At 43.3% G+C, this 13,391-nt stretch overlaps 1 protein-coding gene across 2 annotated transcripts in view; it reads left to right on the top strand.

Moving 5' to 3' along the window:
- The first annotated feature begins 412 nt into the window (after positions 1-412).
- Esr1 (estrogen receptor 1) overlaps positions 413-13,391 on the top strand; it is a 222,633-nt gene continuing 209,654 nt past the window's right edge. For both annotated transcript variants that reach the window (XM_090337946.1, XM_090337947.1), the window contains exon 1: positions 413-882. In XM_090337946.1, the coding sequence (XP_090194072.1) occupies positions 413-882 (470 nt within the window). The remainder of the gene's footprint in view (positions 883-13,391) is intronic.

The raw sequence follows: 13,391 nt of genomic DNA, 5'->3' as shown, positions 1-13,391 counted from the left end.
CCATCAGTAAAGTTGAGGAAAGTTGTCCTTTGGGGGGAAAAATAAAACAAATAAACTTGTGGTGCCCGGGGAGATATTCAAATCAAAGTCAGTGCGATTCAACAGCCCCTGGCTGGCAGCCAGCCACCTTTGCGATGCCCATGAGCCCAGGAAAGCTGCACTTAAAGTTGGCGGAGCGCGCGCTCCCTGCTTCCCCTGGCCGGCGCCCCCCACCAGCGCTCCACCAAGGAGCCTCAGCGCTCCCCCCCCCCCCCCAGGCAGGGCCAGGGCCCCAGCTCGCCCCGTGGCGAGCCTCTGGGAAGGCTCCTCGCATCGTCTCTAACCCCCGGGCTGTGCTCTTTTTCCAGGTGGCCCATGGGCTGCTGAGCCCTGCGCGGGGCGGGGAGAAGGCGTTCGCCCGCGGCCACTGACCATGACCATGACCCTGCACACCAAAGCGTCGGGAATGGCCCTGCTGCACCAGATCCAAGGCGGCGAGCTGGAGCCCCTAAACCGCCCCCAGCTCAAGATGCCTCTGGAGCGGCCCCTGGGCGAGATGTACGTGGACGGCGGCGGCAAGCCCGCCGTGTTCAACTACCCCGAGGGCGCCGCGTACGAGTTCAACGCCGCGGCCGCCGCCGCCGCTGCCGCCTCCGCGCCTGCGGTCGGCCAGGCGAGCCTCACCTATGGCCCGGGGTCCGAGGCGGCGGCTGCGTTCGGAGCCAACGGCCTCGGGGGCTTCTCCCAGCTCAGCAGCGTGTCTCCGAGCCCCCTGATGCTGCTGCACCCGCCGCCGCAGCTCTCGCCCTTCCTGCACCCGCACGGCCAGCAGGTGCCCTATTACCTGGAGAACGAGCCGAGCGGCTATGCGGTGCGCGAGCCCGGGCCTCCCGCCTTCTTCAGGTACCCAGCGCGCCGCGTGGGCCACGTCGGGGCCGCCCTGCGCCCCCCTGGCCGGGGGTTGGGAGGGCTGAGGGTCCAGGGGGCCCCGCCAGGGTCGCGGGGCGAGGGTGGGGGGAGGACGGCAGGGCGGATGGTCCCAGGCTGGCGGCGGGCATGGCCCCTAGGCTCCTCTCTCTCGGATACACTTGGGCGCCCTCTCCCACAGCCCCTGCGTGGCCCATCCGGCTGGAGACGCGCGTTGGGGGGAGAAACGCACCGCGTGGAGCAGCGGCTAAGTGTGGTGCGGGGAGGAAAAGGTCCCCCAGGGGCGCGTGAACCCGCCTGCCGTGGGCTGCGGGGCTGCGCACAGACGTGGGGACGGAGCCCGGGGAGGGAGAGGTTCCCACGTCTGGGTTTGGCACCGCGGCTGGTGAAGTTGCCTAGCATCTAGGGTGGTGAGTGGGAACTCTCTGCCTTGGCAGGCGGGCTTGCTGGTGGTCACCACTGCTTTGGGAAGTGGTTTCCCATCCATCACCCACGGGCTCCCCGTCTTCCCCCTCTTCTCTAACCAACCACCTTCTCCCCAACCACGTCCCCGACTCAGGACTTCGGGTGGAACTTGCTTCCCAGAGTGGGAACGGGTAACAGAAGTTTTTTTTTTTCCTGTTTGATTTGGTTTTTGTTTTCTGAGCTTCTGATTGAATCCTGGAGGCTGGCAGCTCCCTCCCGACAGCTAGAAATGCACGGGGGTCCTCTGAGCATAAAACCCAGCCCATAGAGCCACCAGCCAGCCAAGCTGCGCGTCTGGCCGTCCACGCGGGCCTGGGAAGGTCCTGGAGGGCTTTGCGCGCTGCTGCTGCTGCTCTCAGGCCCCCGGAAAGCAGCATGGGCATCAGGGGATACTTGGTCACTCGAGTGACCATTCACTGGGCTCCTCATGTTCAATGGCTTCTGGTAGAGATGGTCCCTTAGGCCTCTCCCATCTTGTCTTTTCATCTTCCTCTTGGCCCCAAGGAAGGCTTGGCAGGGAGTGAGGTTTAGGCCTGTGCGCCCTGCCCTGGGAGGCAGTGACTGTTGGGTTGATCTGGAGGCCTCGGGGGGCCACAGGGGTGCAGAATGAGGTACTTCCTAACTGTACATTGGCACCTGGTATGGCTTCCTGCCCTCGTCCAGACGCGCCTGTGCCCGGCAAGTGGTGGACGGTTTTTCTGCTCAGTGTTGTATTTCCAGAGATATTAATAGCAGAAGACACAGGGCTTTGAGGCTGTTTGCTCCAGAGGATACTGAAGGCAGACTTTTGGGGGCATCCAAGCATAAATCTTCTTAGAGGACCCTTGGATAATAGCTAACAGCCAAGCTGAATTGTTGCTGAAAAGATTTTTTTTTTTAAAAGAAAACTTTTAGAAGTTGGAAGGTTCCAATGAATTTCACTGGTTTTAATTCAGGGTTAAACTGGAGAGAGAAAAATTTTCTGCCTACTTTTTTAATCACGAGAGCAAAATACAGCGATCAAATCTAATTCACACTATGTTTTAAAACTCCTGAGTGTGGAACAAGGCATCGGTAGAATGTGAGTTCCATAACCTCATGGTGGACTCCCAAATTATTTTTTTTTCATTTAATTTTCAGTTCTTTTATTGCAAATTAATGGCACTGAATTTCAATGGACACTAATGAGACTGCTCCTTGGCGATTATTTACTGCCTTGCTAATAATTACAAAGTGAACACGGTCAAATAAAGAGAAGATCATATTTTATTCAGAACGGTGCATCTGCCCCAAGGCAAGCAATAGCACAAGGATATGCTCTGCTTTAAACTTTTTGCATTAAATGGTCTTGAGATATTCTGAGAATAAATACATAGTGACAAAGAACTTTTAAAAGTAAATGTAACACACATACACAGAATTTTCATGTGGAAATTTAGGTTTAGAATGGCTTTTTCCTCCATTGTATATGTATATACATATATATATATATTGTTAGCTTCCTTTCATAGTTTATTTGAATTCTGTCTCATTACTCGAGGAAGAAAGCTTGTGTACAAACATTCCAAATAAAGAGATTTTTTTTCCTTCTCAGCTCTCCTGTTGGAGTAACTTCTGATTAAAAAAAATAATAAATCAGCTGTTTTGAAAATGTTTGTTTGCTTTTGTTAAGTGGTTCTTAAAAGTTTGGGGGTAGAAAGCTATATTTTCCAAGTACTTTGTATGGCTCCAAAGATGAAGTGAGTTCAGAACTTTTTTTTTTTTTTTTTAGGATAAAACAAAGAAGAAATAGTGCAGGTTAGTTAGTAAGTGTACGATTTTTTTTTCTCTGAAAATTCATTTGAATGTTATGTGCTTTTGTGCTCTGATTGTGACTTGAAATGTATTTCTTCTTGTGAGTTAAGATCAAAGATGTTTGGAATATTCTGGCCTAACGCATTGTACTGAATAGAAAACAAAAACTTTGAGCAAGTGACTGGTTTTATCTACACAGAACAAAAGCTGATTGGACTGCCTTTATTATATTTCCTTCTTAATATATGAAGCTGCTGTCTTTAGGTAGGTAGGCTAAGCGTTACTGAGTTTGATTCATACGTTTTCCCACTCGAGCATGGAAGTTTTGGGTAGATTGTTTATGCTCGAGTTCCGGGGGGGGGGTGGTCAGAAAATTCAGGCAACATTTGCATTATTTAATATCAAGACATGGGGCTTGCCTTCCACCATCCACAATATGTAACCACATCCGTGGGAAAAAATGAACTAGGGAAAGTGCTTAGGCATACAGTGTAAAAAGTTGTCGCATATCTTAATGACTTGTCACTAAGATATTGAGGAAGCCACGGTTTTGTAAGATGTGTCTTACTTAAGAATTTTGAGGTGAGAGTTATCTTCTTTAGTGTTCAAACAACTTCAGAAGATATTTTGAATAAATAAAGACTGAATAAAGCTAAAGATGAAGTATTTATTTTAACCGAGTGTTGAAAAAATCAAATTAGATGTTTAAAGATTTTCTTTTTCAGATGTCAGGATTTCTAAGGACTTCATATTGTCTGTGTTTTTTTGTTTTAACAAAAAAAAACTTGACAAATGCAATGCTTTCAAATCAAAGTCGCTGTCCTAGTAATTTGTATACTGTATGTCTGTATATTTTAGATATTTAGATATTTAGTTTATCCCTGGTGTTTTTTAAAAAACGTTTTTCAAATTTGAACAAGAGGCTTTAGGAAGAGATTTACTTGGTGAATGTTCCAATATTTTCCCCCTTGTACTCAGATGGTATTGTAGCTCCCTTTCTCTTTGCTCTTAAATCTTCCAGTCATTTAAATTGTTTCTACTTTGTGCGGATCGAAGACTAGTCTAAGAGGCCGAGTATTGCCTGAGGAACGAGTGTCTTTTCGGATAAAACAGCATCTCCACTCCCCTTGGTTCTAGAGAACCAAGTCCCCGGATAATTACCACATATGCTAATCTTTCCCACACTCTGTTAATTTGGATCCTAGGCTATGATGGTTTTGCTGTTTACTTTGGTACCTATATTTAGCTCAGGACATTTGTGATTTGACAAAAGTCAGGGTGAGAATTTTGATTTCTTATATTTGGAAGAATATAAAAGATGGGGATCGGAAATTGCCAAGGACTGGAGAAGATTGTGAAAAGATATCAGGCTTCTCAAGGAGGATGACAAAATAATTATTTTCTCAAGTGATAACTTGTGTAAACCATAGTAGTGCCTCAGTTAATATTTTTACTACTTTATCCACTGTTTATATTGTTTTATTATTTTATCCATGTGATTATTTCTTTGGATGCTGAAAGTGGTCAGGAGTTTTGCTAATGGTATGAAGTAAAAAGAATAATGAGAAATCTCTTTCTTGAGCAGCCAAATCTAGGTAAAAATCTTTATTACCATCTGCAAATTTTGTTTATGGTCTGGTTACCATAAAGAATATTTATGCCACAGAGGCATTTTAAGAGTGGAAAAAGCAGACTGTGTAAAAATTTTCTACATAAGGAAATACATGAATGAGATTTTGTCATGTCCACACTACACACATATTTCTCTTGTGACTTCATTATTATTATTATTTGTGTGTGGGGGGGGTCTTGGGGCTTGAACTCTGGGCCTGGGCACTGTCTCTAAGCTCTTCAGCTCAAGACTACTGCCCTACCCCTGGGCCTGGGTGTTGTCCCTTAGCTCTTCAGCTCAAGGCTACCACCCTACCACTAGAGCCTCAGCCCCACTTCCCATTTTACTAATGGTTAATTGGAGATAAGAGTCTCACATTCTTTAGTGCCGGATCCTTTAGTGAACCAGGATCCTCAGATCTCAGTCTCCTGAGTAGGATTCTGGGTGTGAGCCACTGCTCGGCGACTTCACTATTATTTTTAAGGCAACCCTAGGAGCTACAGGCAGAATCTAGGAGCCCTTAAATACAGAGGAACAATTTAGTCTTTCCCTTTAACACAGTGTCTCATTTTGCTTATCTAGGAGCACAAGACAGGGTGGCTACACTCTGTTTAGAACTAAAATGTGTCTTCTAGAAGAAGTTGCTGTATAAATTCAAGATACATAGCTGCTTGTATTTAAGCCAATGGAAGCAACCACATCAGGGGTTTCATAGAAAGGAGTAAGTTTATCAACATTATTGAGTAGTTTATTTTTATATTTTTATCTATGCTAGTGAATTGGTGGGTAATTTCATTAAAAAAAAAAAGTGGGTCTGAGATATTCCATGCTCAGTGCCTAAAACAGCCTTCCTTCTCTGAGTCCTGAAACTTGAGGACTTTCATGGGTTGATGGTTAAGGAAAATGCCTTTCCCATCATCTTTACGGTGTGAGAGAAAACGCCACAATTGTCAATGCTCTGCCTGGAGGATCTGATTAGAATTTAGGAGCATAGCTTTGCCTTAATCAATAATGATTTGATTATATACATTTTTAGATCCTATTAAAGCATAAAGGATAGGAAAAATAACTTTTTATCTCAAATTGCCAAAATTATCATTTAGTAAAATAGTAATTTTAAGGGACTTTATTAAGTAAAAAGGGTGTGATAACCAGTAGCAGGGGATATGGTGGCATATGGTGTCAGTTCATGGTTATGTTGATGATGATGATGGGGGTGTGATGATGACATGATGAAAACTTTTAATGTTCTTGACTTATGATTGATTAATTGCCCCTTGATGTTATAAAATTTCAAATGATGTCATTATTAATAATGTTTATACCATAAACCTATTAAGTACTCTGAGTTACTTACCTAGAAAATTCCAACTAAAAACCCCAGTGAGCCTGACTTTTTTTCTCTGCTAAATTGTTTTAGAAGGACAAATTGTGTCACTAGTTTGTTCCTCTAACATTTTCTACTTTAATCAAATGGGCCTCATTTTAATAAAGTAGCAGACATCATTATCGTATAAAATCTTACTGGGATTTCTATAAAATAGATTTGAAAAAAGATGTAGTTCATTTAAAAATAATCACATTTGTTCAGCAATGTTCAGGACTAGCTCTATTCAAACGAGCCCTTATAAAATATTGGATTTTTTTCCAGTGCTGGTCTTTGGGCTTGAACTCAGGGCCTGTGAGCTGTCTGTGAACTTGTTTTTTTGCTCAAGGGCTAGTACTTTTCCCCTAGAGCCACAGCTACATTTTTGTAAGTTACTTGCAGATAAAAGTCTCATGGACTTTTCTGCCTGGATTGGCTTCAAATTATGACGCTCAGATCTCAACCTCCTGAGAAGCTAGGATTGCAGACATGAGTCAGTGGTACCTGGAGATTATCTATATCTATCTATCCACTCATCTATCTATTTATCTGTCTGTCTGTCTCTCTGTCAAGAGACAGAAGAGAGTGAGTGTTCCTCTGGTCTTGGCCTCTCTCTCGACCCCACCTCCACCATTATGAATCTGGGGCCCCAGAACATACCATTGTGTGGGTGACACTATTCATTAGCAGTTTTCTTAGCTCCTTTACTTATGGGCAGGTGTTGAATTTCTTTGAGGGCACTGAAAGCAAAAGAACATTTGCTCCTTAATTTCCCACAAGAAATTATGGTGCAAATAACTATGTGTGCATTGACACACTTCTTATCTCTGCAACCTTTTTATTTTCAGGTCCACTGTCATATTTTCTTATTTCCTTTACTTTATTATCCAACAAATCAAACTCTCTTTAAACCCTTTCTGGCTCTTGTCACCTCTCAACCTTTTTCTTTCTGTTTTAGTTTTCCCATCTGCTTATTCTCAGACTTGTTTTTCCATCTACCTTTATCTAGTTTATTTCTTTACTGATGTATTTCATCTGTTATTTTAGTGAAATTGGCAGCAGGGCTCGAGTTCCCACCAGTATGAGAAAGCTAGTTGTGTAAGAATATGCTCTGGGCCAGGCACTGGTGGTTCGTGCCTGTGACCCCAGTTACTCAGCACACAGAGATCAGAGGATTGTGGTTAGAAGCCAGTCAACACAGGAAAGTCTATTAGACTCTGATCTCCAATTAACCATCAAAAAACCCGAGGTGAAGCTGCAACTCAAGTGGTAGAGCACCAAGCAGCCTTGAGCAAAAAAGCTCAGGGACAGCACTCAGTCCCTAAGTTCAAGTGCCAGAACTTGTTACACACACACATGCGCACACACACACAAAAGTATGTATTTTGGACATGCTTATGGACTAGTGCTATTGACCATATTTAAGTCTCTCAAAAAAAATCGAGGTGTTTTTTTAGGACTATTTTGAATATGCCAGTAACAGTGGCATTAAAAATTTTAGAAATGTTATTTTTTTCTTTGAGAACAGAAACTTGGAGCAAACAAAACCAGGGACAATTTCCATTTAATAGAATTGCTTGGGCAGTTGACTTACTCATTTGGCATCTGAATGGCTTGTTGAGAGCTCACAGTACATAAGACACATTTTTTTTGTTTCCCCAGAAAATCTAATAGTGTGACATATAATAGTGTGGAAATCTTGTATTGTAAATAGGTGAGATCTTAATGACCATATTTTTAGTGTGTGTATCTGGCCTAGAGAGAAAAATGTAGCCTTGGCTATTGTGGTTCTGTGGGCCAGGCTTTGGGAGTTGTAGAACTAGGCATTTATGTCAACATTAATTTCCTTCTCAAATAAACTTTAAATTCCTACTCCTAGTAGAAAAACAGTCATTTTACTTGTATCATGAAGATAGCTTAGGTGGTAATGTATGTAATAGGGGAAGAGAGATGTAAAACTTTCCCAACATGTCATTATCAGAAAAAAACAATTAATTGTGTATATGTATGTGCATACATGCATGCTTGCATGCATATTCAGGGCCTGAGTGCTTGCTCAAAGCAAGTGTTCTACTACTTGAGCCACCCATTGTTCCTCTTCTGCCTGTTTTGGTAGTTAATTGGAGATAAAAGTCTCACAGACTTTCCTGACCTGGTTGGCTTTGAACAGTCATCTTTCAGATTTCAGCCTCTTGAATAGCCAGGATTGCAAATGTGAGCTATCTTATTCATCTCTCCTTCTTTTAGTGCTTAAGCAAAGCTGAGGGCCTGTGAGAGTTCTGAGAGGCTGCTGGAGGAATAAATAGGTGATGTTGGTCAGGAAGCATCACTTTTTCACTCTCTTGCCGGTGGAAAAGACCATGCAGAAGGAGAGGTGTGAATGCCCTTAGAGGAACGTGAACGTTTCACATTCACTCCCTCAGGAATGAAGCAAAAAAGACTCATTGTGGCATTCCAAGCACAGCCAGCCTTCATCAGTCACAGAGTCAATGTTTGCAAATTTACCTGCTCCCTAAAATTTGTTGGTAGTCCCCCATAGGCAAGGTGCTTTTTGCTTCTTGGCAGACTTGTGAGGAAGGGTAAGATTTTGAGTCACCTGTGGTACATCCTTTAGCTGGCGTCGAACTAGACTTTGCCTTCTCGTTTCAGCCTGCACACTGCAAATAGGTCTTTTGGAAGGGGGGCCTCCCCTCGTTTCCTCATTGTAATGCCTCTCGTTTCACATGGCCTCCACACTTACTGCTGCCAGCAGTCTAGTGTTTGGGAGTTCAACAAGGTCTTCCAGATAAGTTTTGGTGGGGCAGTAATGAAATGTGGTTAAGGGAAGTTCAATGTTAATGAATCAACAGTTTATATCAAATCAAGTGTTCGTATTAGCAAGACACATAAAATAAGGTTGTTCTGAGTGCTTGACAAAAATGCCATGACCAGAGGCACCCCAGTGCTTGCCCTGTTTCCCCCTGAGAGCAAACAACTGATGGTGTATTTGCAGGGACTGAGTAGAACAGTGAGAATCTACTGGCAGTGGGTGAAGGCTGGGTACACGCATCTCCACTGGCTGGACTCTTGTCTGTGTGTCTCATTATGCTCCCCAATGAAGCACTGATCAGAATTGGGCCTACATCTTTTGGATATTGTTAAGATTAAGTGAGTAAAAGAACCCAAATGGGCATCCATGAGCCTGCCTCTTCAGTGCTGGTGCCCTAGTAGAATCAAGGATGATTGCCTGATCACCTAGATGATTTCAAAACCTGGTGAGATGTAGGCTTTCTATCAGTGGTATTGATAATTGCTCTGGGGTTCAAGTTGAAATAGGCAATTAAGAAACTAAATATAAACAAACAAGCTCTTTGCTGTATAGAATTTTCTGCTGTTGCTCACAGTGGGCGGGACATGCATAGCCCATCTGGCTCCACATTGGGCAGAGGCCACTTCTGTTGCAGCGCTGTGACAGGCAAGGCCTGCTTGTGTGGCAGTTCAGTGGCAGGCAGTGTCTGCCAGTGTTTCAGCTCCATTTCCAGGGCTGCTGGGTCTCCACCACTGCAGTGTTATTCCTTTGGGTATTTCAGACAGAGAGAGGCCACATGTCACACCAGGTAGATCATACTGGTACAATGGCTTGATTGCATGAATTTTCCAGCTATATATTTGGAAAGTTCCATGACTACAAATCCTAGGATAAGTCTTTGATTCAAAGGAGGGCTAACCTCTGTTTGAGTGCCTTCCTACTGCCAGGATATGGTTGCAGAATTTTTAATGCAGTTAGAATGTATACTATTCCTTTTTTTGTTTTTGTTTTTTTTTTTTTTTGCCAGTCCTGGTCTTGAGTTCAGGGTCTGAGCACTGTCCTTGGACTTTCTCAAGACTAGAATTCTACCACTTGAACCTCAGCACCCCTTCCAGCCTTTTTTCTATGTATGTGGTGCTCAGGAATCAAACCTGAGTCTTTGTATATGCAAGGCAAGCACTCTACCACTAGGTCAAACTCCCGGCCCTAAGCTTTTTTTGCCAGTCCTGGGCCTTGAACTCAGGGCCTGAGCACTGTCCTTGGGCTTTCTCAAGCATAGAGTACTACCACTTGAGCCATAGGACCACTTCTGGCTTTTTTTTTTCTAAGTATGTGATACTGAAGAATAGAACATGGGTCTTCATGCATGCTAAGCAAGCACTCTATCAGTAGGGCAAATCCCAGCCCCCCCCCATTTTTAAAATCAGTTGTGGGACTTGAATTCAGAGCCTGGATATGGTCCTTGAGCTCTTTTTGCTTTACATTTTGGGCTACAGCACTGTTTCTGGTTTTCTAGTCCTTAATTGGAGATAACAGTCTCATGGTTTTTTGCTGCCCTGGCTGGCTTTGAACCTTGATCCTCAGATCTCAGACTCCTGAGTAGCTAGAATTACAGGCATGAGCCACTGGTGTCTGGCTACATGTGCTATTCTTACTGCTTTCTCCCATTCCCATTAGTGTTTTAGCAAGCTAATCCATCAAGAGGGAAGGTGTGATGAAGTTCTCCAGTCTGCTGTGTCAGTCTTGGGCCTCATCTGCTCCAGTTCCTTTCCCCATTGCTCAATCCACCCTCACACCTGCCCCCTTTTCCTTATGTGATTCTGTAAAGAATTAAGTAAGCAGATGCAGGCAAGCAATGGAAGACTTAGAAAGATGCACGAACCCAGCTCCTGGGGTTGGATGTAACATACGCCTCCTCCACACCAGGGCTAGAGCCCACTGGTCCAGGGCTTCTGGTTCATTATTCTTTGTTTCTGATGCTCAGTGATTAGGATGAATCAACCCAGGCTCTCTTTCTATAATGAGCCCAGTGCTCACCTTTTTCTAAGACTGCTATGTTTGATATTGGAAATGGCTATCAGAGGTTTCAAAGTGACTTAGAGAAATATTCCATTTCTAGAGCTTTCATATTGACTCGCTCTGGTCGACCAAAGTGCAAGGCTAGTCTTAACAATGCAGGCAAGTCTTTTCTTCTTGTCATCTCTTTGCTCTGCACATGGCCAGATCTTATGTTTATTATTTATTATTTATTATGTTTTTATTTATCTCCTCAGCTTTTACTTGTCAAACACTAAGAAGTAGTAGTTCATCTTGCCATCAGAGTTTCTTACTCGAAGTAATGCTGCACTTGTTCCAGTCTTTCCTCAGATTAAGCAGGAACAGAGGTGGGGGTGGGTTCTCCCGGGATGTAGAATAACCGTATAGTGTCTCCTCCTCCTCCTCCTCCTCCTCCTCCTCCTCCTCCTCCTCTCCTCCTCCTCCTCCTCCTCCTCCTGCTTCTCCTCCTCCTCCTCCTGCTTCTCCTCCTCCTCTTTCTCTTTTTCTCCTCCTCTTCTCCTCCTCCTCCTCTTCTTGCTTCTCCTTCTCCTTCTCTTTCTCCTTCTCCTTCTCCTTCTCCTTCTCTTTCTCTTTCTCCTTCTCCTTCTCCTTCCTGTCTGAATTTTCGCTGTTTAGTTGAAAATAAGAGTCTCTTACATTTGTTTGCCTGGGTTAGCTTTGAAGGTTGATCATCAGATCTCAGCTTCCCAAAGAGCTAGAATTACCAGCATCCATGCTTGACATGTTTTCTGTTTTAGATCACAGTACATCAAACACCTTGCTAAAATGGGATGATCTTGCTTAATGCCTGTGTCAATCTTAAGAGGCTGGTACTATTGTTATTCTCGTTTATGGAAGAGGGGATATGAGTTATCAAGCACAAGGTTGGCAATGGGAGTCTAAGGGCAATTACATCTAGAAAATGGGGTGAACACTATTTACCATAGCAAAGATATGGAACCAACCTAGATGTCCCTCAGTTGATGAGTGGATCAACAAGATGTGGTATTTGTACACAATGGAATTCTATGCTGCTGTCAGAAAGAACAACATCGCCCCATTTGTTAGGAAATGGAAAGACTTAGAAAAAATCATATTAAGTGAAGTAAGCCAGACTCAAAGGAACTTAGGCTCAATGGTTTCTCTCATTCGTCATAATCAGTAGAAACCTTGGGCTCTACTAGCAGAGATCTGCAATAGAGCAAAACCTTGATACATAAGGCCATATAGTATGAAGCTAATTGGAAGGACCTCCAGGATACTGAAACAAAAGCCGTATAATGAATGATTGTTGTCCTTAATGTACTATGTTATCTCTCATCTCTTTTGCTGTCCCTTAGTTATCACATATTGTTACAGTATCTCACTTTGTTACCTGATATATCAGATATATTTGTATTTGGTTATTTGAAATTGGATAGGGAAGGGGGGAAAACAAGATGAGAGGTAGGGTGGGGGGGAGGGAAATGGGGATCAAGCCATGTGAAAGGGTATCAATGTATGTGAATTAATGCACTCCCTGTCTGGCAAATATCATGTAACCCTTCTACTAATTACAATAAAAAATATGAAAAAAAAGAAAATGGGGCTGAAGATTTAAGGCAGCTAGACACTATGCACACAATGTAACAGAATGTCTTTTCCATTGATCAATTGTCATTGAGCACTTGGTTTGTTAGTTTCTTGCTATGCCTTTATTTTAAGTTGTGATAATACTTTAATCTTAGATTTTGTCCCAAGGCTGCTGCTTTTAGTTTTATGGGAAATGGCTATTTTTATGATGCTTACTGAAAGCATGTTTAAACAATTTTCCATTAAGTAGAAGGATGTTTTCCCTTCCAATATCAGAAGGAGCCATTAAATACAATCCTATAAAGACTTGTGATAATAACTTTTTTACTTCTTTGCAAGTGAAACTCATCTGAGGATTTCAAATCTGGCAAGATTATACTGTTCATTTGGTCTCTCTGTCTCTGTCTCTGTCTCTGCCTCTGCCTCTGCCTCTGCCTCTGTCTCTGTCTCTCCACATACTCCCATAGATAAACTTGGAAAGTCAATTGTTTTCATCCAAAGGGATGTTAGACGTGCTCTCTTTTAATCTCTGGTTTTGTAAAAATGGAGCAATAGAATCCTAGCTTTGTAAATGGAGGAAGCACCTTAGATATGATGTGTTTCTATCTCTAGATCTTCTAGTTAAAGAAATCACCTTCCACAGAGGGGCAATGACTTCCCTTACGGGTTCCCACAGAGCAGAGCAAGGGTTGTGGCATGAAATTATAATGATGGCTGATGTGAATACTGTAGTCTACCTGTCCAGCCTGGACATCTGCTTAATCAGTGTATGTTCTCTGCAAAAACTATAACATCCATTTGGCAGTTCCATTTTAGATCTCGCTACACTATCAATTAAGCTGTTTCATTACTATCTTAATAAGTATATCTTG

The sequence above is a fragment of the Megascapheus bottae genome, chromosome 8, assembly GCF_031878675.1.
Source record: "Megascapheus bottae isolate mThoBot1 chromosome 8, mThoBot2.hap1, whole genome shotgun sequence".
Taxonomy (NCBI): Eukaryota; Metazoa; Chordata; class Mammalia; order Rodentia; family Geomyidae; genus Megascapheus; species Megascapheus bottae.
This window is presented reverse-complemented; position numbering and strand designations above follow the sequence as displayed.